The following is a 26,400-nucleotide window of genomic DNA, read 5'->3' on the forward strand; positions in this document are numbered from 1 at the left end:
ATTCTAAAAGATATATGGAATTTTGTGATATATGAAACATTTTCTCTGTTGGACGTGTATATGTTCGATGGTTAACGTAAATTAAAACAGTGTTCGTGTTAATGTGTTATGGACACATCGCATGCTTTACTTTTACAAAACATTGCATCGCAAGCCGTACAAGTATCTGAGTCATACATCAGATTAGCCATTAGACAGTTTCAGGAAACACCTCCGTCTAGGTCAGGGACTCCATGACATGCGACAGGTGGTACACGAAACACATAGATAAACGCCAAACACTGGTCTGAGGCCGGATCCACTCACGTAGGCTACATTACGACGTCCTAATTAAGACTGTCATGCCGACGTTGCCGTGGACGTCAGTGGGGCGCAGGAGTGATGGGGGAAGGGGAGGGGGGGTGCAGTTCAGGTACACCGCAGTACACAAATAGATGAGGTGAAATTGGGTTTAACGTTGCGTCCAAGATTATTGTACCTATATATACTTATATATACGTGAGTTGCTGCTTGTATTAGTCCGGACTGAGGCCGATTTATAGTGCTAGCTCACTGAGATACCATGCCGCAGTTTAACATTAATACCCCACTCAGACACAGCATACTGACCCCGAGCCGACCAGTCCTTGTTTTGGCCCATTAATGTCGGGCGCCAGACAGGGTAACAACAAGTACCACCTTCCTTATCGTATTTTGGTATGACGTGGTGGTGCAGTACACAAATACACAAGATACAAGGTTACTACTACATCATTAACACAGTCGTGTGATGTAAATGTGTTTTGAGCAGCCGCCTTGCTCACCTTTCACATCACAGTTTTCAACAAATAAAGTGAGTGAAGAATTTATGGAAAGAAGATATGTTTTTCCTTATGGGACACGACAAACTGTTTTTTAATAACAGTTAATACTTACACATGTCATGGTATTGCTAATTGATGTTTGACAAAATCAGTGTGCATGTATAGTTGTCATTCATAGTTATTATTGTGTACATCGTCATCATGATCACATTCGGTCCCGTTAGTCGCTTATGTTTGTTTGTTTGTTTGTTTGTTTGTTTCATGTTGTTTAACGCCACTCTGTGCAATATTCCAGCTCTATTGACGGCGGTCTGTAAGTAATCGAGTCTGGACAAGACAATCCAGTGATAGACATCATGAGCATCGATCCATGCAATTGGGATACGATGACGTGCATCAACCAAGTCAGCGAGCCTGACTACCCGATCCAGTTAGTCGCCTATGTGTGTGTGTGTGTGTGTGAGAGAGAGAGAGAGAGAGAGAGAGAGAGAGAGAGAGAGAGAGAGAGAGAGAGAGAGAGAGAGAGAGAGAGAGAGAACAAATATGCTCACACGACTCGATGTAAAGTATAAGGCCATTTTAAGTGATCAGTGATAATAAAATACTTTGGACTTTGCTGCCCTAGTACATCGCACAACAACATAAGACACATATGTATACATATATAGTGTTTACTTACCAAACATTGATATGATAAAATTAAAGAAAATGCAATATAATAATACGTCCATTTATAATGTGCCAGATTACTAAATGCCCCTGGGCATACATCATGGATAATATAATACTTTTGATGTGGGATATGCCCGCTTGCGGCAGTAGTACAATGTAAAAAACTTTTTTCCCTCGAAAGAGATATTATTCGATTGCGCCCAAAAGTTAACAAAACGGCGAAAAGTCTATGAAAGGATCACTGAAGATCTTTACAACACACGGCCTAAATGTATACATGTATATAGTGTTTACTGACCAAGCATTGATAATGATATAAATAATGAAAGTACATTACAAAAACATATCCATTCATAATGAGGCACATTACATTCGAGTGAATGCTCACTGAGATATATAAATACTTATTTGTAAATATTTTATTTTTGAAAACATTACACAGCTTTGCCTCTGCTAACACGGTTAACAGAGTGTCAGGGCAGTTCAACACCCAGCCCGTCATGCATAGCGCATGATGTTGATTCTAACCAATACCTTGACGTCACCTTTCTGAAAACAAACCAACTAAGACAAAGCACATTCAGATGAAAAGGCAACCTGAGCCATGTTTTTCGTTTTAAGACAAGGTGAAAATCAAAATCTGTCTGTTGGTTGTATTTTAAGTCTTTTACAACAATTTAGGTACTCCCATTCTTCTTTATGATTGCGAAGTATGGGTTTTGAAAACATTGTGTGTTGAAAATATACATTTTCTATTCTTTAAATATGAATGTTCACTCCGAAAAGTACTCCAAATTGTATGATTTATGGAGAGCTTAAAGCAGATATTTTGTGCTGGGGGTAAAGTCTTAAATGGAAACGTTTCAACACTATCTCTTGTAGTGTATGACAGTATATTGGAAAGATGTAATGAAAGGTATAAAACGTATAAAAGGTATTTTTATACCAACTAGGGTTGATATACACCACAGAACATTCAAAGTAACAAACATATGATTCTTCATAATGAGTAATACATGGTATTTTGACGTCTCTAGATTTAAAATTTCAAAAGCATTATTTTATTTGCAAAAAAATAACTGGCGAAGTTTACTAAAATTCAGGCCGTCAAATCACCATCTGCCGGTTGAGGCCGGAAGATGGAAAATATAGGAAATGTAACTCATGCAATCTCAATGACGTCGGAAACGAATTTCACCATCTATTTTATGTTTGTTTTTTGTTTCTTAAATTTTATTGTTCAAGAAATGTTTTGTTTGTAAATATGTTCATGTTGAGCCAAATGTATACAAAATAAATTATCTTTTTACTGTCCCCAAATACAGAACATACAGAAAATTATTTAAAAATTATGGCTACATTTTGAAAATGAATTACATGTATAGAAACCACGCATGCCCTATGTTCGGTATGTTTTTTATGTGTGTTAATATACGCCACCACCAAGAGCAGCTATGTACATGCATACATTATACATAATATATGTAACAATTACATTGGAAATAGTGTGCCTCTTATGCCACAGCTTGTCGTCTTGGTTTAATGTTAAAGTTCAGTTCAGCCCTATGTTAGTCTGCGTAACACAATCGTAATCCATTTAGCAAACGACCGCCTTAATAATTTAGTATAGCTAAACTCTTAATCATATTGCACCTTTTTGTGTTGATGAATTCAAGTTCCCTTCCATACGCTATTTATTAGGTTAACTGCGAGAGGTATAAAAACGTCCTGAGTCTAGCATACATACTGTAAATCTTAAAATTAACGCGAGCATGAATTAAATTCGAAAAATGCGAGTGACATCACCATGTCACATGAATGAAACTTCGCATTTATGTCTCCAAAATGCATCTGGTGAGTTATCATTGCTGGGGTCAAACTCGTGTCAAACTAGGCATCATTGACCACTCCAGACAGACGCCACCCACGCAGCCGAGATGACCCACAGCGTTCCGATAGGCTTCATCACACTCCTCTGATCTTGTAATCTGCCTTCAAGTTTGTTGACACCTTCTTCGTGTACCAATCAGTGCTCTACTCAGCACTAATAAGCTGTTCTATTTGCATATTTGATTAAGGTAAGGTTGGATTAAGGTAAGGATATGCATCATTCCACAGAATATCTGAAATAAAGTCCCCTTGCAGTTCAATATACTTGTTCTATCTGTTCTCCAAGTCGGTTATCCCTGTTTTGTAGATGATCAAATTCAGTAATAAGGTTATACGCTCTACAGCCAAGTTCACAAACCGAATGTTTATCAACTGAACTTGTGGCATTTTCAGGGAAGATCGCCATGTTTGCCGAGTGTACAAAAATATCTTATTCTTCTCTCGTCTTTTCGTAATGTAATAAAAACATTATTTTAAAATCTTTCGCCTGACATGATATTATGTCTAAAAACAGTTATACTTCCGAAAATGAGTAAAAATGTTTGATATCATGTATCTCTGTAATAAATATGAATTGATGCTTGTGAATTGTATTTTTATGTTGCGAAGATACTGTAGTTTTAAAATATAATGAAAAGTCAAAATGTGATTTTTCACCCATAAGGTCCCTTATCTCGGCCGGTCACATGTCAATACAAAATGAATTTCATGTTTAAAATGATTACATGTAAGTTACATGATGTCTTATCGACATCAGTTACCCTCCCTATTTCATGCATAATGTCCAATTAACCAATGGTTAATAAAAGTAAGCATATACGTCTCTTTCCATATGATAATACTCGACAGGCATGGCTCTTATGTAAACGAGCTCTTTAACACTGAATTCAATTCTAGTTTTGAGTAACTCGACACCTCAGAATGACATGTTTGTGTTTGACAATATTTAACACGGCGGAAAAATTCATTTAAGAACCATTCAGTCTCACCAACGCCTTGGATTTAAAAAAAAACCTTCAAACAAAACGAACATAATATATTCAGATTATTCTTGATATCTGAAGCCCATGTTTATGCAACGATACAAAGGATACTGTTAAAGGATCATGTTGGAGATATGTTTGGCTCCACTACTTTCCCAAAGTAAACCTGCTCATTTCTGGTGTCCCCGAGTGATATTGCTGGAATATTGTTAAAAGAGGCGTAAGACCATACTCACATACCCACCTGGACATGATGCATAATCTTAAGCTACATCATGTTTATATCTTAAAGTGACTCAATAAAAACCTGAAATCAAGATGAGACCCGTGAAGATCTGGGGTAGATTAGGTCTTCAGCAATTCATGCTTGTCGTGAAAGGCGATTAACGGGATCGGGTGGTCAGGCTCGCTGACTTGGTTGATGCATGTCATCGTATCCCTATTGCGTGGATCGATTCTCATGATGCCAACCACTGGTTTGTCTGGTCCAGACTCGATTGCTTACAGACCGCCGTGATATAGCTCGAATATTGCTGCGGCGTTCAACAACAAACAAACAATAAAGACCCATGCATCATTTTCCTCAACCTAAATTCCATTTGATTAAATTCAATTTGTTATTTAGTATTTTTTAGTATGTGGCTCCATTATCTCTAACCCACGTTGTCACTAGATGTTATTATCATCCCACTGTTCAACGAACACGCGTGGCCAATATCGGTAATTGGTGATTTCCCATGTTCTGTAAGTGTTGTCTTACCAACCCGTCAGCATTAATATCATAGGTTATTTGACTTTGGAGAATGGAATAGTTCCAAATAGCCTTACATTGTGTGAAGCCCATTTCTGGTGTCCCCCGCCGTGATATTGCTGGAATATAGCTAAAAGCGGCGTAAAACCATACTCACTCACTCACTCAAACGTTGTGAAATGTAGACGTAAAAGTCAAGTTGACTATTTGAAAATTGAAGTCATCCGTCTTGTCATACAGTGGTGTGGAGAGTGTTTTGTCACTCTGAATGTTTATGCATAGATCTAAATATGAAACAGGTGAGGTGGTTGCACCGGTTTCCTTTGTTTCTAGTTCAGGTGGGTAAATTAGTGTAAGGGAATTGGCTATTTGATGGTTATTGAACGATATCAGATCATCCATATTGTTTGATTAAAGTTACGCTTAACAAACCAAGAATACTCCAAATAGCCTTCATTTTTGGGTCTGGTGGTGTATTTCACGTTGCTCCAGTGATCACTTCCTCATTGCCCTTTTCCTTATGATGACAACAATGACAACCAGTAGGATCAACGCAAGGCAGCCAACGACGATACCAACTATGAGGCCAACTGGAGTTGAAGATTCAGTATCTGGAAATGCGCAATGCCAATGTTTTAGATAGTAGAGAAGTTATCATATATTAGATGATTTCACATGCATATAAATCCTAGGGCCACGGTATGGTACTATAATTTCTATCATATGTTCAGTCTGAGGAATAACATAAGTCATAACACATCTGAGAAATACCAGTAATGGGTACACATACCTTGACCAGTTAGTTTGACAGCTGTGTATTTCAACATATATCCTTTGCCCCCTTCATTCGAGTCAGAGATAAACATGACCAGCACGTCTTGGCCAGCATGTTTCGACGTAACTGTTAACTTTGTTTGGCCACAGGCTCGACCCAGTCTTGGCGAAGCAGAACTCGGACCTGAATCATAGTGACATTTGTATTTGTTACTGAAGACATGCTAACGCCATAAAGTTGATCTCAAAAGGATTTTTAATCATTTTCATCGTTTTCAAAGACACATTATTGCACACACTTAAGCTACAAAATGCATTCCGCCATATATTATATATTGTGTACTGAAATACTAGCACACATCTGCATCATTTATGTTTCAGCATTTGGAGCAGTATGACAAATTAGGGCTTTCATTCACCTGATGAAGCAGTAAGTATATACTCCGAAACGTTCAACTTGTGTTCCTCATAATAATGAAGTTGACATCCATAAATTCTCTTCCTTATGAATCACTTCTAAATGCCTTTCACATAGTGAAATTAGTGCCTGGTTGTGGTTACGTTGTCAATACATACAAATCTTATCCAGCAAAGTAGGGAAATCCTATGAAATAATATGCGCTGTAAGTAATCTTCGCCATGCAAACCAGACTAGTGATTCACAGTATGCGAAACAATCCCCGTTAACGTAATGCATCGAGTGTAAGATCATGTTTTCACCATCAAAGAACTCTACGTAGTCTCTGGTGCAGCCCGTGTCCTCGGGGTGGGGCATGTTCATGTCTGTCACCTCCAGTTGGACGTTGATGTCGTTCAAGACAGGTTTCATCAGAAAGGTACAGTTCATCATGCTGACGGAGAGAACACACCACTATAGGTGTATAGCAAGCGATATAAATATGTACTTCAATTGTATGTTCACAACAATATTTTTACTTTTACAAGTTTACCTACTGCGACTAAGCTTGTCGACCAAGAAATTCCGCAAATCAAGAAAATGAAATTGTCTGGTCATAGTCCATGTACAGGAAGTTAACGTTTGAACCAATGTTGAGTTGTGTTTCATGTGTATGTGAGGGCATGATGTGCTTTGGTATATCCACTTCGCAAAATAAGTCGCGCACGAACAAAACCAGCGGATTAAACAATCGACCATATAAACCTAGATTGCTTACTTTGGGTATTTGTTGGGATACAATGGCGATTCAAGATCCTTCTTAGTGTTGGTATAAACACGCACTTCTTCCGGGAAACCAAAACAACCGGCTGAAAATAACACAAATATTGCATGGATGAGAGGGGGAAATCATGTATTGGAATAAATTATGTTGTTCAAGGACTAATCATGCTAGAGTTAATAAAAAAACACAATCTGTATGTCATTAAACCTAAGAATTTTGAACATTAGAATTTGAGGTTTTGATACAATTGAACATTTTTGACGACTCCAGTCTATGTTTGGAACATATGAGTAAAGCATTAACAATGTCCAGTTGGAACTGTTACATATATGCCTCAGAGTGAGAAACTGGTCTGTGTTTGTCAGTAGTTCAGTAATATCACGACCATCGAGCACCAGTATATGGTGGATACAAAGTCGTGGTGGATCGTAGACGTGGCGGTTCTGAGATTCGAACCCATTGCAACTGGAGTCTGGCAAAACTTAGGAACACAACATTGAGATCCGTACCCCTACAGGACTTTTGTTTATCGTGTAATGCGTGATGGAGATTCAGACAGGCATGTACACTTCACTCATTCAAGGATAACATTACCATGTCATAAGTGTTCTCATTGTTATCATGGTTGCAGAGTGTCCTTGGGTTATTTATTAGACTTAACACCGAGATATGAAGCTAAGTGGGCTGCGTTTTTCATTAGCAATATCGACTAATATCACTATCTGAGGGCCGTGTCAAGAATAATATTTACTACATGGACAACAGGTCATAACCTCGTAGATGTAAAGAAGAACGAGGCCCAATGTTTTGATCTCAAACGTGTTTTGTAGGAAGCAAATGTGCCTCATACCTGTCACATTTAAGATCTGAATGCAGGTTTCGTATCTGATATTACAGATCTGATTGGCAATAGTTTTTAATTGGATACCGAGAGTTGACGTACGATTTACGGAGCCGTACTTGGAATTTACTGCTCTTGGAACGTTTGATCATTCACTTTTCTAAATAGATCCCGGATTACCAAACCTCTATGGCGCCAAAATAAACACTTGTGTGTTCTATCCCTTAACGCTTGCTACTGAGCATGCCTTCCTTGATTATAACGATTAACCATCTTTCGATGATAACTTTCACCAGATGTTTCCCACTCACGGAAGCTTCCAAATCCATACATTTCATATTCAGCTTTAAAGCCTCGTTTAGCCAGATTGCTGTCTGTCCTGAAGACCACAGAGAGCTGGCTGTTTCGGCTGAGGAATACACCTGTTTCGTTGCCACATATCTTTGAAAACACACCAGATGATGTATTGCCTGTGATATAAATAAATAATTGTTATACATATTTCCCCAACTGAAAATACAAGACACAACTTTATGCATATGCTCTCAATTAACTCTGGGTTGTACCGTAAAATGGGACAAACGGGATCGGGTGGTATGGTATCTGTCTATTCTGTTTAATCTGATTGGAGTTTCGAAATGTTTGGGAAAATAGTGTGAAGTGTTCATCCATTAAAGATCCTGGATTAGTTTCTCGCTCCCGGTTTGTACAAATCATTTGACCAGTGTGACGGGGGTTTCAACACTAATAAGCTGTTTCCAAATTGTTCAGATTTAAAATAATTGCATCTTTCTTCCTCAATTAAAAATCAATACAGCACATGTGAACGCTTTCGTGCGTTTTGTCTTCCTGCAGATTTAGTCATCCGTTTTGTCAGTGTCACACCTACCTTGATACACTGTAATGTAGTTGTTGTTACAGCCCCCGACGTCTCCAAGATCAACCTCAACGAATGATAACAGCACTTCGTAGGTGGATATTGTGGGACGGACTGTCCAGATGGCATCCATGTCTCTGAAGAAAATGGCCGCCATATTGACATTGTATGAATTTAACACAACTCATACCCAATACTTTTATAAGCATGTCCATGGAAATAAGATTTCATAAAATTAAACATATCCTTGGTATGTTTGACCTACAAGTGTAACGTTTCCTTACTTTACATTTCCCCCTGGGAATCTGGGTGACACCAAGACGGATTGATTACGCTTTGCTTCAACTGATCGACGCAAGGGTCCAGTGACTGAAATTAAGCCATAGTTCCTCAATATTATACTTCACCTTTTACATTATCACCGGTTTGGTATAAGTGACACCGACATGTATAATAAAACAAATTGATTATCCAGCTGTTGGATGCATTAGTAATTGAGTAAATGGATTTCGGTGTTAGTTTTTTTTTAAATAACAAATTAATTAATAGCAGTGAAATCATGTATTTGTTGGTTGGTTGTTTAACGCCGCACTCAGCAATATATGACGGCGGTCTGTAAATAATCGAGTCTGGACCAGACAATCCAGTGACTGATATCATGAGCATCGATCCTCGCAATTGGGATTGATGACATGCATCAACCAAGTCAGCGAGCCTGACCACCCGATCCCGTTAGTCGCCTCTTACGACAAGCAAAATCGCCTTTCATGGCAAGCATGGGTTGCTGAAGAGGAAATCATATATTAGTATAGAGTACCATCAAAGACATTACCTTGTGATATAGTAACTTAACATCATATACATTTCAATTCTTCTAAGCAACTTAATTAATTTATCTTAATCCTCCTTTCGTACTATCCAAAAATGCATTTGATGATTTACCCTGTGTTTCCACGTATCCAAACACAAATCCTACTTTAGTACCAGGCCTCTGTCCATTGTCGGTAGCTGTAAATATCAAGGTAAGAGACGCCTCTTGACCAGTGAAGGTGGGATTTCCATTGTTTCCAGACACTTGCCCCAGTAAGTAGCCGGATGTAGCGTCACCTGTCATGATAATAATACAGTCACCACGAAGCATTGGATGTTTGTCAGAATCGTCACCATGGTAACTGAGGTCGTCGCAGAAAATTAATGTATAATAGGAATAGCTTACAGTCAATACCCTGCGAAGGGATGACACAGTTATCGTGCATATAAACATTCACACATCTACGAAGTATAAAGATACATACCATCATACACTCTCACCACATCCAAACCATCAAGGAGCACTGCTTCCGGAAACGTTACTCTGACTTTGTTTTCTGGGCTGACGGTCGAAATTGTCCAGACACATTCCACGGAGCTGAAACACGGTCAACCAATCACCACTGTAAATATATTTAGGAGGTGGTGGGGATGGGGGACTTTGTCAACTAGATGATCTTGAACATAGCTCAACTTAATCATGCGACTGTCTTGTGAGATTTGAATATAGTCTTGCATGGATGCAGAGCAAAGTGAATTCTTCCAGACCCACAAACAGAAAGCACACTCACTGTATTGCCACACAATAGGTTTTGGTGGGTGCGAAAGGGGAACTCTCGGAAGTATATGGTGTTTGGCTGGAGGCATAGCTCAACTTCATCATATGACTGACTTGGATGGAGACAGAACAAGGTGAATGTTACATGCATATGTACAAGATTGACACACAACATTCACATTCCGCGAAGCTGTCACGGTCATCCAATAATTTGGAAATGGGGATTGGTGCCTCTCTGAACTATATGGTCTCTGACTGTCATTGATTGTCCACCATGCCCAACTACAGGAACCGTACGTCTGAGGGGGAATCACGGCGGACCAACAAACAGTAGCACATGTAGCATATTGCCACCATTCAACAAGGTTGATAACCCGTTTACTGCAGAACATAAACATAGTGCACTGATTCATGCATGGTTACCTACTTGGGGTAGTTGTCAGGGTATCCTGGTGATGTAGCATTCTGCGTTGTAGAGGTGGCAGAGAGTGTTCCCCCGCATAGCTGAGCTGCAGATAGATCAAGCAAGATTAGGCACTGTTGAATACTGATACATGATGCATGTAGATCTTTTCAGTAACCTAGCTATACACAACAATAGTTTTGATGTAATATTATATGAACAGTAATAAATGTCAGGGCCTGATAGACGAATTAAAAACATCTAAATGTCTAATTTAACTGATGAAGTTCATTAAATCGGGGTTTGTCGAATGGTTATGTGTACATGTTCTTAAAACAAAGAAGGCATGAAAGGGACGTCTGGGATTTGTGTTTATAAAGTCCTCGGGTTTAAAAACTGGGTCGTATAGTCGACATATCCAGCATGGCTATACGATCCAGTTATCATGACCGAGGACTTCCTCAACACAGTTTAGCACTATGATTTGCAAAGCCCAATCGCCAAGCTTACCTCTTTGAATGAGCGTGCCAGGACACATTCAGTATGTGAGACAGACAAAATTAAAACAGTACCCTCTCTAGATATAATTGTTACAATTATTTTTTTTATCTCAGGTGTAGTAATAAATCACCTTAAAGACATAAAACATTTTCAGGTATATTTTATACATATTCTCTGATCCAAGAAGGTTTTTATACATAGTCCTTGAAACAATACTGAACCGCAAAAGAAATGTCACCCCAAGTAACATTGCATGAAAAGTTGTCATTTAAATATCTGGGTACTTTTTGTCAAAGTTTCTAAATCTAACATTACCTTGTCCGGCAAAAATGAAATTTGATGATAAAAAAACAAAGCAGATGACAATAACGCATCACGGCAACGGCTATGGTAACCCGATGCACGTGAGTTCCGTGCAAATTGAAATGCACATTCGTTCCCCCATTTCTTGACCTATAAAAATCCACCCAGATCGGATAACATTCAATCGTTATTGAATTGCTACCACATGCCAAGATTGACAAGAAATCAGCGACACCAAGCCCTTGGACGATTGCAAGCTGGACAAACCTCCCGGCAAGTATACATTTCAAGTCCACCTTCAAGATCGCCTTGTTACTGCTTCGGAAACCGCTCGACAGACCATGGGGACACACCAGCGACACCTCAGTGCGGACACCGTTCGTCGACGATTGACGATTGGTCTTCCAGAACATCGGTCCAGGGAGAGGCAATGGTGTCACAACAGCTCGGTACATTGATCAAGACCTTATTTGGCACGTCGCCGCAACCAGGAGTTTCAGCATAATCACACCCGTGCCAACATTGCGAGAGCAGCAAGAGACTTCCTCCAGCAGAATGGCATCAGAACCATGCAGTGGCAGAACCCTAAGTCACGATTTAATTCCCATTGAGTTCCCGTGGGACGAGATTCAAAGACGGCTGAGTGACGTCCGATCAAGGCCGACAACTGCAGCGGAACTACGTCAAGCATTCCTCAGGGTGTTGGCTCAAGTGCCTATGGCCTTCATCAACCGCCTCATCTATTCCATGTATCTACGTTGCACGGCAGTCATTAATGCACATGGCGGACACACAGGATACTGACTTGTGATGCCTTTTCTCAGAGACTAGAGTTGTGTGTCACTTTAAGAACATTTGACACTTTAATTTCAACCTTGATGATCAGTTTTGCCAAGTTTCATCTTTTTAATATGTCTCAAAGTATGTTAGACAAATATATCTATCCATGGTGACGTTTCTATTGCGGTTCAGTATATTACTTTGATAAATATAAAACGTCAACGCCATATAATAATCGTGGCAAATATGCGCTGAAACAGATTCCAAAGGGCGTAAAAAGCAACATTGCGCAGAAAATTATATGAATGGGTCACTAAAAATCAGTGATGTAGTGCCCTACCAGTAGCACCCGCCTTTCGTACAATTTCCATAGTTGGATTAAAGTATTTATGGCCTGATATGGCACAGCACTACTCCTGCCATGCGACGGCGGCCTGTAAACAAACCAGACAATCAACTGATGGACCAGTAAAGTAAAGCGATATTTGTATCATTACCTCTGCTCAAAATTATAAATATTCACTAAGATAAATAAATTGATCTTATTTAAATCACATTTTCGTTGAGTAATCATTAAAAAACGTTATTGGTTATCAAACGGGGGAAACGTTTGTTAGCATTTATCATTTATTCAAAAAGTACAAAAAGAATGTTTGAGCCGAGACCTTCAAAACTGCATTCCTATGTGTTGCAAAACAAATATATTTCAGTTTCGTCGGATAATCGAGACTGATTATACACTGACGTTGACGTCTTATATTTCCTGGCGGGTATCAAAGCACCCAGTGGTAACAAACAATGAGTTGAAGGCGTTCTAACAGACATCAGTTATAAACCTCAACTTGTGCAATGTCTCAAAACCCTGGTCAAGGAGAGTTAGTGACAGCCCAAACTAATGCCCGTCTTATACCTCTTAAGGGAAACAAACGGGTATGGTGCTGACACACCTATTGCTGACCAAACTATAAATGGAGAAGTGGATGAAACTGCATCATGTGGTTACCGCCTGGATCCTATAAATCGGAATATAGGAATCGAACCCACACAATTATGAAACCATGATACAACTTGTCAAGGAAGGTGACGGCCAAGGGCATCTTCCCACAAATATATAAAATGTCAAGAATAGCTTAGCGTACCATACTTGAAGGAACATTTTCAATGGGTTTTTGTCTGGGACATATGTTGTTTTTTTACTTTTGTTCACAGAACGGTCTTAAGGTATTTCAGCATGAGGTAATGGTACAACGAAATCTCCCAACCTCAACCTCCATCAACTCGATAATTCGAAAATGACCTCTACGGATATACAGTAAACTACGTGTATAACGAACACGCTTAAAACGAACTTACCGATCGATATAACGAACTTATCTTTTAATCCCGGTCATGTGCTGTATATACACTCTTAAAAAAACCGCACATGTAGATTTTTAGTAAATTTATTGTACCTAATGAAGTAGATATATTTAATTTAATATCATAGATATAAAAATAAAATGTTGGAGCTCGATAGTAACATGTTGTCGTTGTACAGTGGCATTGAAAACTGTTCACTGTCATGTCACCTAAGGCCACAAGGTTGCGCTGAACTCAGTATCTTGCGTGACCGCCCCGGGCAGCAATCACGGCTCTGCATCTCCTCGGCACTGACTGGATAAGTGTACGAATTCTGCGCCATTCTGCTTGTAACACGTTGCCCAGTTGTGTGTCTGCGGTGTGTTCTGACTTTGACGTACACGTCGATCGAGTTCATTCCAGAGGTGTTCGATTGGGTTGAGATCTGGAGATCTCGACGGCCAGGGCAAGACGTTGATGTTGGCATTATGCAGGTATTCACCGTGACACGAGCTGTGTGCCGGTGGAGCGTTGTCCTGTTGAAACAGTTCCCTCTGGCGGTCAGTGATTTGAAGAAGGTGAGGTTGAAGAATTTGATTCATGTAGCGATTTGCTGGCTGTCAAATTTCCCTGAACCACAACCAGATCTCCTGGTGTAGGATATGCACACACACACACACACACACACACACACACACACACACACACCTCCCCCTCACACACACACACACACACACACACACACACACACACACACACACACACACACACACACACACACACATACACACAACATGACACTATACCGCCACCGAAATTGTTGAATTCACCTACACAATGTGGGGTAAAACTTCCTTCCATCTCGCCATTGAAGAAGAAATTCGTGATTCATCGCTAAACCTTACTCGTCTCCAGTTTCTCAAATTCCAAGACTGTAAGGTATTGCACCAACGCAAGCGTCGCGGTCGATGGATCTGTTACAAAACAGTGACGATAATTGGTCTTCTGGGTCGGATTCCAGCCTCGCGAAGATGGTTCCCGACAGTTTGGTCCGATATCCTCCTCAAACCAGTGATGCGTCCTGTTGTCTCCGTAGCTGTGGCATTGCGATCACGTAGGTGAACAGTCGAATGTAACGATCCTGTGCAGGGGTGGTAACTCTTGGTCGGCCGGTTCTCGGACGGTCTGCAGTGGAATTGAACTGTGTGTATCGGCCCCAAAGGCGGCAAATGGTGATGTGGTGGACGTGGAAGTGGCGTGCAACAGAAGACGAGACTCCCCTCTTTGGATAGGTCCTATGGCGATGTTCCGATCGGCAGCGCTGAGTCTCGGCATTTTCGAGCTTGATAAATATTGACAATTGAATGACAAATTATTGGTTTATGCCTGCCTTTTTATAGCCACTACCACGAGTTACGAATGTCATTACTTGCACGTATATTTTGCTTTACTGTTTTCCTCCATGACTTTTTTATAAAAGTGTGAAAACAATGCCGTTTAAGACATTGCAAATCGACAATGGCCACCAACATTCCCCAATAACATATATCCAATTTATATACCGGATTTTTTGTGAAGTCAGGTTCAGTGAACTACATACTACCTATGCGTGAAAACAATGCCGTTTAAGACATTGCAAATCGACAATGGCCACCAACATTCCCCAATAACATATATCCAATTTATATACCGGATTTTTTGTGAAGTCAGGTTCAGTGAACTACATACTACCTATGCGTTTCTTCTTCTTTTTGAAGAGTGTATGCTGTATATATGCTTATAACGAACTACAGTTATTACGAACTAGAATTAGCGGTCCCTTTGAGTTTGTTATAACCGTAGTTTACTGTAACTTGATATTACCGACAGAAACGTTTTCGAGTGCATGTAATATCGACATCCTACTTGCCTCGATGTCGCGTCTTGGTCTATATCCAATCCTTAACATAATATTGTCGTAACTGCTTTCGGGCGTCCAGTGCGGCCCTACTACAGTTACTAAATGTATTGCCGTTCCTGGTCATCATGGTCAATTACGCCATGACTTTGCCCCTCGCCTTGTCAGCGGCGGCTCGGCTCCGTCAAGGAGTGATTGGTCTAACGACACTTACTCCAAGTTGTCTCTATCAGCATTCATACTCGCGTAATAAAGAAACGCACCACCAGCTTTATACTCACATAGTTTTACTTACTCTCAGCCCACCTATCAAAACAGGACAGGATCAGACCGTCCAGACTCGTCACTAACTTGGCAAAACTTAGAGCGATCGGGATTCGACTCGATCGATTGCAAACCGCGCTCTCCTCTCGTATTGTTGAAGGTATCATTTTATAGTGTTCGGGCCTTGCCTGTCTTTGTCACATGTCACAATACCTCATTTTGATTCGTTAAACGTTAGATCTGACCACGAATTCGTGTGTGTCGTAATCGGAAAAATACAGAAACCTACATGCCAGATTTCTCATCTCTCTATTGATTTTGTGACTCGCTCCGGAAGCTCCAAATGAAATATACCTTAAATCTCTCTGCTTGTTTCATTAACTAATGGACGATAACCTGGAACCAATACAATGATAATAATGAAATGTCCAGAATACCTTGTGATAAATGTGAAATGTCTTTTATCTATTGATTTCTTTCGAACTAAAAGTTCTCTGTCACAAACTATATCTAACGCAACTCCTCATTGCAGCTATAACGGTTTTATTTGTTACCATTTTCTAATATTTTTTAGATGTATTTTTAACCTTATAACAATATCGAGTCGTATTCCATAAGAATATCATGCGTTATTTAGATGTACATTTTGTCAGAAAACGGACTTTAATTGACCCGTGCGGTTTGGATGGCTGTTCACGCATCAGCCAAATGTATGTCTATTAATTAATAACAAATCGCTGTGCTTGGTGTGTTTTATTATTTACCAAAGACTTCCTTAAAAAGTAGATAAATACATCCTGGATGTGTGTTGAAGAAAGTCAGAGAGTCTTTACCTGCAGAAATGAACACATTACAAGAATGCAAGAACATGAACTAATCATGTGAATTTATGTACCCCAAAACTGTGCCAAACATTTTGCCTGAGCATGTAATCTCAAGTTTCATGGTCCTTTGTAATTGTGTACGATGCTAGTAGGTCATGGATTATTAAATGCAATGAATAAGTGAATGCTATTTTTTTTTTAGAACGCAAGTTCCTTCAGTTATTCTAACTCTAGATCTCCATCCAGGCAGATGCCTCATGCATATGCAAGGTACACCCCAGCTAACACATACGGTTTATACAAGATTTTCGAGCGTTTCTATGTGCAATGTTTCATTAGACCATTGTTTTAACGTTTTAAAGCTTTAGCCTGCTGAATTGTTTTCACAGTTCTTAACCTTCCTATGTAGCATAAGGCGCACGGGTGCCTTTAAACAGTCGAGGTTTCATCAAACATGGGACGAATGAACCAATATATTGATGCCTTATAGAAAGGAACACATTATTATATAAAAATGTTGGGACATTTTAAAACATACTGAGGTTAAGACCAAAACGAACATGCAATTTGTAAATTTTCTTGAACTCACCTGAATTACTTGATTGAATGTAGAATGCGTTTCATAGTATTTTAGGAGCCTGTATAAATTGTTAGATTTGCGCAAACTGATTTCTATATTAATCATATATCCGATATCTTATATTTCACCGACCATAAATTCGCATGTTTGTATCAGCAAACAATGGCGCGATGGTACATTATGAACCATTTCAGTAAATTTATTATCCAAACGTTAAACAGAATAAGTCCTATTTTTCGAGATTATCGTGTCAGTTGCAGAAATGAGAATATTAGGGTTAATCTAACGTATCATGTTATAAAATTTGCTGGATACAATAAACGACTTATAAATATTCACTGATCCAAGTTTCAGGTGTTTTGATTGAATATTTTCTATACAAAAATATAAATCTCGTGTCGTAATGTCGTAACGAAAATTAAACATGGCGCGCATCGCCCGACATCAGCTTAACTTATTGCTATTTAAATATCAACAAAATCTTAATTTCCTTCATATGTATGCCTTGGTGAAAACCGAGGACCTTTTAGTCGAAGACTGTTTCATTTGTCATTTTCCGTTTAATATGAAGAGAGAGATAACGATAATAGAGATGGTAAAAATCTGACGGCAATGAATCAGTGTTTGTTTGTTTGTTTGTTTGTTTGTTTGTTTGTTTGTTTGTTTTTAACGCCGCACTCAGCAATATGCCAGCTATATGACAGTGCTCTTTACATAATCAAGTCTTGACCAGACAATCCAGTGATTAACACCATGAGTATCAATCTATGCAATTGGGATCGATGTCAACCACGTCAGCGAGCCTGACCACCCGATCCCGTTTGTCGCCTCTTACGACAAGCATAGGTTGCTGAAGACTTATTCTACCCGGATGTTCACGGGTCGTCGGTAAGCGAGTGCAAAGGTTCACCGGACGTGATGTCATAGTTGGGGTAGTCTGCTGATAATCTTTCGTCACAAAACAATAACAGTAGTTTTTGCAATATTCCGTCTGTCACATCCAGTATAAACACAATCACTACATGGTATCAGTAATAACCACTAATCTGAAATAACAATGTGACTTTGACTATACAATTGGCGTATTGTTAAATCCATTTGACCTTGTATGCTCCCGTGACCCGGAAACGGCAGATGATGAATCTATGGTGGCCGAGAGGGGACATCGCTTTCTCGCTTTATGGCTTTCTCGCTCTATCGCTTTATCGCTTTATCGCTTTCTCGCTCTATCGCTCTATCGCTTTATCGCTTTATCGCTCTATCGCTCTATCGCTTTCTCGCTTTATCGCTTTCTCGCTTTATCGCTTTCTCGCTTTATCGCTCTATCGCTTTCTCGCCCTATTGCTTCTTCTAATGACTAACCATAGTCATATGAAGGAATCGGGTGTTCTTTAACTTCTTTTGAATAGTATGTGCTGTAAATCTTGAAATTAATGTTAATTATAAATGAAAAAAAAATTAGCGTAGACATAATTACCGTATTCGACGTAATAAGTGCCCAGGGCGCTCTCAAGAATAATATTTTGGCGAAAAAAAAAGTTGAGTTGAAAGATAAATTTCGTGGTTTATGCTGACAGCCTGAAATGTTGATATACTACAGATATATTTTTCCCGAATTTAATTGCCCATAATTAAGTGGGCATATAACGCACGAGTGCGTATTATACGCGAATAAATAAGTCTGGTGTAGATTAATCAATCGCAAGGGGTGCTAATTGGGATTGTTCACTAGCCAATATTTTAGCAAAAATAGCGTTGATTAGAGCGGGGCGCTTATTACTTTCGAATAAGGTAATTATACTTTGCATTTATGTCTCAGAAATGACTGTTGATAAGACGGCCTCACTGAACACTTTGAATAGCGGAACTACCAACTTGAATATAAAACCAATCAAATATCTATTTCCACATTACGGTTACTGAGAACAATATGTCATCCAAAAACTAGAAATTACATAAAGGACATCCGGTAGTATTAACCATTGCTTGGGTGAGGACTTCTACTTTGATGACATCTACTCCGCAAACAGAATAAACGTTGATATAAGCGTTGTTTTTAGGAAAACACTATTGCTTTTTAGGAAGTACGTACTACTCAGCGCTATTGAGCGGTGTTATTTGCTATTTGTTTTGATAACTTGGCCTGGGGGCGGGGGATCCAATAGCTAAATAGGGTCATAAATCAATCAAATTCTTTTTTACGCAGAAATACGTGCATTGTTATAAAAGCACATATGTCTGTACTGTTAAATTATATTTCAGTAGATAGTGAGAAAATTTCAACATTCCGTCCATATGTATAATTTGAAATGCGACTGGAAAAATCTCAGCTCTCTTTTATGATTAAAACCCACAAGAGGGAATATTGCTAAACCGCGAGAAAGCGATAGAGCGATAGAGCGATAAAGCGATAAAGCGATAGAGCGATAAAGCGATAAAGCGATAGAGCGAGAAAGCGATAGAGCGAGAAAGCGATAAAGCGATAGAGCGAGAAAGCGATAGAGCGAGAAAGCGACAGAGCGAGAAAGCGATAGAGCGAGAAAGCGAGAAAGCGATAAAGCGAGAAAGCGAGAAAGCGATAGAGCGAGAAAGCGATAAAGCCATAGAGCGAGAAAGCGATAGAGCGAGAAAGCGATATTTCCCATAATGCCGTACATTAAAACGGTTTTTGCTGATATTTAGTGATCCTGTAATTCTCACCGCAATTTTGCCTCTTATGATTATATTTTTTAAACATCTTGCAGTAGATAAATATGTTACAAAATACACACGTATTTTTTTCTCGTTTAGCTTGCATATTTTCTTTTAGTGTAATAAATAAGCAAGATTCAAAGAATACAGATAGTCACTGTTCATATTTTCATTTTGTTCCGCCCCCCATTCCTCCATCAAACTTAAAACTGATAAAAAGGAGATCATATATGTCAGTTTTATTAGCCAGTTTGTATTGTTGCTTCCAAAGAATTATTTTGTTCGGTGATTAGATTTGGAATTGAAGCCGAATATGTGCTCGTCCTATTTCGGGATCACAATTATGTTCATTAAGTTGCATGTACATTATGCATACATGTACACAGTTATGTTTCCCTTACAAAATACAGATGAATTAGATATATGTCTCTACCATAAGTCACATATACGACTTTCGAGAGCGTCATTAACCCGTAACCCCATTCCTTGGACAATAGAAATGAAATGCGTTGTAAATATTTTTTTTAAACAACTCGTTTCTTATAATGACTTTCGAAAATTTAATGCTAAAGTGCTTGTAAAATAAAGTTTAACTTTCCCACAAGGAGAGACTAGATATCCAATTATAGTATAGGCTCAGGCAGGAATATACATATTCTTGTAGCAATTCTGTATCCATTTAAACTGTATGGTTAACAATTGTGCGTTCTGATATGAGTTATGTTGTTATGTACTACCTTTTTACACAGACACTGAGTCGGAAACACACACACACACACACACACACACACACACACACACACACACACACACACACACACACACACACATACATAATTTTGACAAAACTATACTTAAGATATACATAACATATCACAATGATAGCTGATTTAACATATGTTATAGATAATCATAGTAATGCATTTCATATTGTTATCAACCTTAACTATGTGGCCACACTAATTATGTCTCTCCATATGTGTAATTTACACAAGTACACATATCAACTGTGGTAACGCCACAGCGATGGGGGCAGTGGGATAGCCTAGTGGTTACAGCGTTCGATCGTCACGCCGAAGACCCAGTTCGATTCCCCACATGGGTACAATGTGTGAAGCCCATTTCTGGTGTTACCCGTGATATAACTGGATCACAGCGGTGTTTATCAAATTACTATATGCAAGTACATATATTTGTAGATTTGCACAAGACAAGAAATCAATTCAAGTTAAACATACATCAAATGTCAAAAAGAACATTTACGGACAACATTATGACACACTGTAAATCATATACTACCGAAAACAAGTTATAGAACACCCACAATTATAAGATTGTATTTTTGCAAAACAATCAGCCATGACTAATTAACTATAGTCTTCTTAACTTCTTTTGAAAAGTATATATTTAGATTTTAACCTGATTTATTTAGAGCGTATTGCCATGATCTGCCACGCGCTTTCGGCGTGATGGTCATATACAACTGAATAGGGCCATAAATAAATCAATTACATTTTACGCAAAAATCGGTGGATTGTTTTAAAATCACCTACGTCTGTACAGTTAAATTACGTTTTAAGTAAATAGTGAGAAAAGTTCAATATTACCTCCCAATTGCAGCAGATATCACATGCGGCCCCTGTAGTGGTCAAGAGGGGATACAGCTTAACCGCGATAAAGCGATAAAGCGATAGAGCGAGAAAGCGATAAAGCGAGAAAGCGATGTCCCCTCTCGGCCACCATATGAATCAGTAGGCCCCATGCAGTTTCTCGCGTCACTTCACTTCACTTTATTCAGTACTTTATTTTAGTACAGACGAAATACAATTTAGGTGCAAACAGTATAAGATGTAATACATTTCTTTGCATTTTTAACAAAAGCAGTATTAACATGATTGCATATTATAAATGTTGGAGTATTTGTGTTCTTACAGCATTGGCATAAAACAAGTATTTTGCTGTATTCATATTGATAATAGGCCTAGGGTCATGCGATGACAGTAGTGTATTAAACTTCAGAATGTTTGGAAAGATGTACAATTTAGAGTCTATGTATCTTTGCCTAAGATGGCCATAAACTGGACAAATTAACACAAATTGACATTTATTTTCGATATGATTTAAGTTACAAACTTTACCTTATCTAAATTCACGAAGTATATTATATTTTCGTCCACGTTCAATTTCAAAATTGTGCGAACCAAGCCAAAAACGAGTCAACGTGGTTCTGAATTCATTCACAGTAATACTACTCAAATAGCTCTCACATAAAATGGATGTTTTAAACTGTGCATGAAAAGCAATTTAGGGGCTTTCAGATAAATCACTATGCCAAACCTGAAAAGAAAATTGTCTTTTAACCGTTGACGTAACGTATTTAAAAATAGGATTTTATTACCACATGTTTGAAAGAACCAGACTACATAATTATTTTCAGTATTAATTTCTACATTGAATTTGGGCTTTTAGAATGATGTTTGAGAGTATATATTTACAGATATTAGGCTTATCATGATTTTAGAACAAATTCACATTTATTCCATCAATGAAATTACCTCCAATATTGTGTATTGATGATAAATTTGTTAGGGTTTAATTATCTACAGCTGTTCACACCTTTTAACATTTAATTTATATATTTTTTAACTATTATTTTTCCACATGTAATATTTTTATAGACATCAAATATTGATCAATGCATCAGCACTGTGTAACTGATCAATTTTCGATTATTATCTTTATCTTGACATCTCACCAATGCAATAATGTGTAATTAGTCTGGCAGGATTTTCCAGGTGTGTTACAGTATGCTCGAATGTCTGACAGCGAGTCTCATGTCCTTGAAGGACTATTGGCCAGTGTGAACTGTGGTCAATAGGGATTCTTCCGTCAGTCAATGTCATGTATAAAAAAATCAAAATAAATGCAGATCATCACCAGCCTTGGATCTGACTCCCTTGATCTTTTTGTGGGCTTCAGAATATCCAGTCAGAAAAGGTCCATATGTCTCAGTCTTCTGGTTGGAGTGAAAAGAAATGTGCCTGATACACGATTACCCTTGCCTGGTGTATTATTTCATGTCAGCCACACTCCATGACTCACCTTATGTAGTTTATCTTGCACATACATGTAATGCTGCAAACCTGTTTTCCCTAGTATGCTATCACAGTATCACAGTATGTGACAAGTTAGGTAGATTTATATCTTCAAAAGCCCTCATTTCTGAGGTGTCCATAATTTTCAAAGGAAAATCTATTTTAGGACAAAACATGAGCCGTGTAGATTTCTATTGGATATGGAACAGGTTTTGTCGCTTTATTTATATTCATTGAAAAAATAGCATTGCTCTGTTGTCCTTTTACTCCATCACTGGTTTTTACATGGACAAACTGTAATGCATGAATGATTTGTGAATGGATTTATGTACGAACCGGATTGGATTTCGAACACTGGCCGTATTAATAAACGAACATTTCGACGATGCCAGAAATATCTCTCATCTATGGTGTCAGATGTTCTCAACCATGAAGTATTATTTAGGTATCTTTAATTGAAAAAAATGTTCATTTTATGAAACATTTCATTTGGGTGATGAGTTCCACTATCGATTTATCTGTCCACTATTTCAAAATGAGAGAAAACAGTTAATTAGAAAATATTTTTACCTTTCACCAAATATGTACAAAATGAATTTGCTTTTTAATTGTAAAATATTAGGAACACTTGGAAAATCATTCAAATTTTGTAAAATTATAATTTTGCTATTTAAGCCTGTCAATAGGTCTCGTAGCTGAACACTTTCCTGTATCTTTATTTACTGAAGCCACTGCTCGGTATATCTGTATATATATATTATATATTTGTATATAGTGAAGTGTATGTTTATGTGTCAATGCTGTACATCTATTGCCGCTGATAGCGGCCAATGTGAAATGTATAGTTCAGTTCACAATGCTTCTTGTGACGTTTTATCGAAATTTTGTTTCCGAAACATTATCATTTAATGTTTTAACAAGGCTTCCCTGTTAGCTAGGGCAAAAGAGCATTTCCAGTGGAATTCCATTTCTGTTCTCCACGCTGACTGTATCACTGTATCCACTCTTTCCTTCTCTTTTCGCTTGGAAAACTTAAGTGTCACGTTTGTTTAATGAACTGATACACCCCACGCAACAGAATAACCCATTTCGCGTCTTCAATGCACCGAGAATAACGGACAATCACTTCATTCTCATGTAATTTAATGTACTGTAAACAAAAGACAATGGCGTATGGACCCGCTGTGACGTCACAGCTACAGCTTAGCCTACTGCGGGATTTCGATATTCATACGCGCTGGTGGTTGGTAGTGATGAGATAAGATTGTTTCTTTTAAGATAACAATAAAATTAGGATTTTTTTGAGCGCGCGCAGTGGGGGGGGGGGGGGGGGGGGGGGGACATTTAACTTGTTTTAAGAAGCTTTCATTCAATATGTCTCCTTTAATTCATCTGTTCTCATTATTTATTGTCGCGCTAGAAGTTACGAATCAAGAATAAGAGCTGCGAGCAATATTTATTGGTCGAGAGTTCCTTGATATTGTATTATATTATGAAGATAACCTCGTTTTTTCTCATGATAGTGTTATATGCCTGCAACAAAAGATAGACATCTTGAGGACCTTTGGAAATAAATTAGGACTAGAAATAAACCAAGACAAGACAGAAATACTTGTTACAGGAATAGAGGCATCGTGAAAAGACGGTAAAATGGAAATATGGCGACATTAACATGAAGGGTTCGATAAATTACTATTACTTAGGTTATTCTCGCGTCTTTAAAGTCTACACCAAAACATTATTTTGTAGTTGTATCACCAGATAAGTAAAATATGTAATATTCTTGTGTGCTTGCCGAAATCAATTGTGAACGATGAATTGAAACTATCGGCTGATCGACAGTTGGTTTCTTGGTCAGAAAGGTTATTGAGCAACACCGGTGAATGTTTTTTTTTTAAACATGGCATGGAAAACTACGTAAAACTGGGCGATCTGGAAACCTTCCTGTCGACCAGCGTAACAGTGTGACAGAAGATGAAGTCCATGTTTTATCGAATTGTCCTGTTTAGGATGGCTAACGTTTTAATCTCTTAAAATGCCTATTTTAATAGTTCGTTTAAAATTATACAAGCTTTGCTTTTTAATTTCCAGTGAAATTCTACAAAAAACAACTCGCCTAAACCTGCTTTTATATTTTACAACGAAGGAGAAACATGTTTTATCACTGATGTTATAATAGTACTCGTATATAACTTCTTTGAGTGGCATTTAGAAGTTGGTGTGATGAAGTAAGACGAGTTCTATGGATGAACAACTTCTTTATTACAATTAGTGCTGTTGCTGGTGATGGCATTGAAGTCACTGGTGTCCATGATGACAATTGCTCTGCCTTTATCTGCTGGGGCTACGGTGGTGGGTGGGTCAGCTTTCAAAGTTTTAAGAGTTTTCCTTTCAGCAATGTTTAAGTTATCTTTTTGTGGTTTATTGTTTTCTAAAATGTTTGCGATCTGATGTCTCAAAGAGTCAACTTTTTCCCCTGGGGCTAGTTGTTGAAGCCCTTTCTCAACATTGGCTATGAATGTATCATGGTTTGGGCGAGAGGGGGGTTATAAAGAAGTTGTTCATCCATAGAACTCGTCTTACTTTACTCGTATATAGGTTGTATATTATCTTTTACTACAGTCTCTCACAATTCCATCAGGAATGGCCTAGGTATTTTAATATTCATTATAATGTAATAATGGTGTACAGCGAGGTGAGACTAAAAAACAATATCTGCCTGTCTGTCTGTCTGTCTGATTCAGCACAGATAACTGCCACTGACATTGTGTTCTGTTCTGACACAATACAGAACAGTCTAACAATGACAGTATAATTAAGCGTTGGTGTCTGGACAGTCTAGACTGTCGGGACACATATGGTTGCTCATTGTCAAGGTCACATTACGCAAGCCTGTTTACTGGGTATTCATTCAAGACGAATCAGGACGACGCATTCCTGACACTAGAACACCTTACACTCTATATAAACTCAATATCAAATAACAAAACAGGCCCTAGCAACTACAGTGAAACCTCGCGAATCTGGACAGTATTGGGAATCCGGACTAGTAAAATCGTGTTGATTAACAAATCGTCGCTAATCATGACTGAAAGTAATCTATGGCATGTTAATCTGCTCTGTAATCGTCCGGAATGCGAGGTTTCCGGACTAACGGGTTTCATTGTGTATTACTATTATGTATGTTGATGAAATTATATGACAACCGGACAATATAGATAATACTGGTCATACCTTTAGCTATGGTTGTTGTGAGAAGCAGACAACACGCTAAATCCACAAACCTTGCCATCGTCAAAGCTTTGACTAGCCACGCTTCTAGCCGTCTGCCACTCGTGTCTGTTTATGTGCGCAGGTGAAAAAT

The 26,400-nt window shown here is 38.5% G+C and overlaps 1 protein-coding gene across 1 annotated transcript; it reads right to left on the bottom strand.

Moving 5' to 3' along the window:
- Window positions 1–1,478: 1,478 nt before the first annotated feature.
- Window positions 1,479–26,400, bottom strand: LOC139472622 (CUB domain-containing protein 2-like). Its single transcript, XM_071255093.1, has 11 exons — window positions 26,271–26,400; window positions 10,788–10,869; window positions 10,068–10,180; window positions 9,715–9,879; window positions 9,057–9,141; window positions 8,785–8,909; window positions 8,207–8,365; window positions 7,049–7,139; window positions 6,594–6,724; window positions 5,890–6,057; window positions 1,479–5,710 (listed from the first exon to the last, which is right to left on the bottom strand). Exons 1-11 carry the CDS (start codon window positions 26,326–26,328, stop codon window positions 5,595–5,597), a joined length of 1,293 nt encoding a protein of 430 aa, XP_071111194.1. The 5' UTR covers window positions 26,329–26,400; the 3' UTR covers window positions 1,479–5,594.

This window comes from Haliotis cracherodii, unplaced genomic scaffold (assembly GCF_022045235.1).
Source record: "Haliotis cracherodii isolate W230 unplaced genomic scaffold, xgHalCrac1.p SCAF_1, whole genome shotgun sequence".
NCBI classification, from domain to species: Eukaryota; Metazoa; Mollusca; class Gastropoda; order Lepetellida; family Haliotidae; genus Haliotis; species Haliotis cracherodii.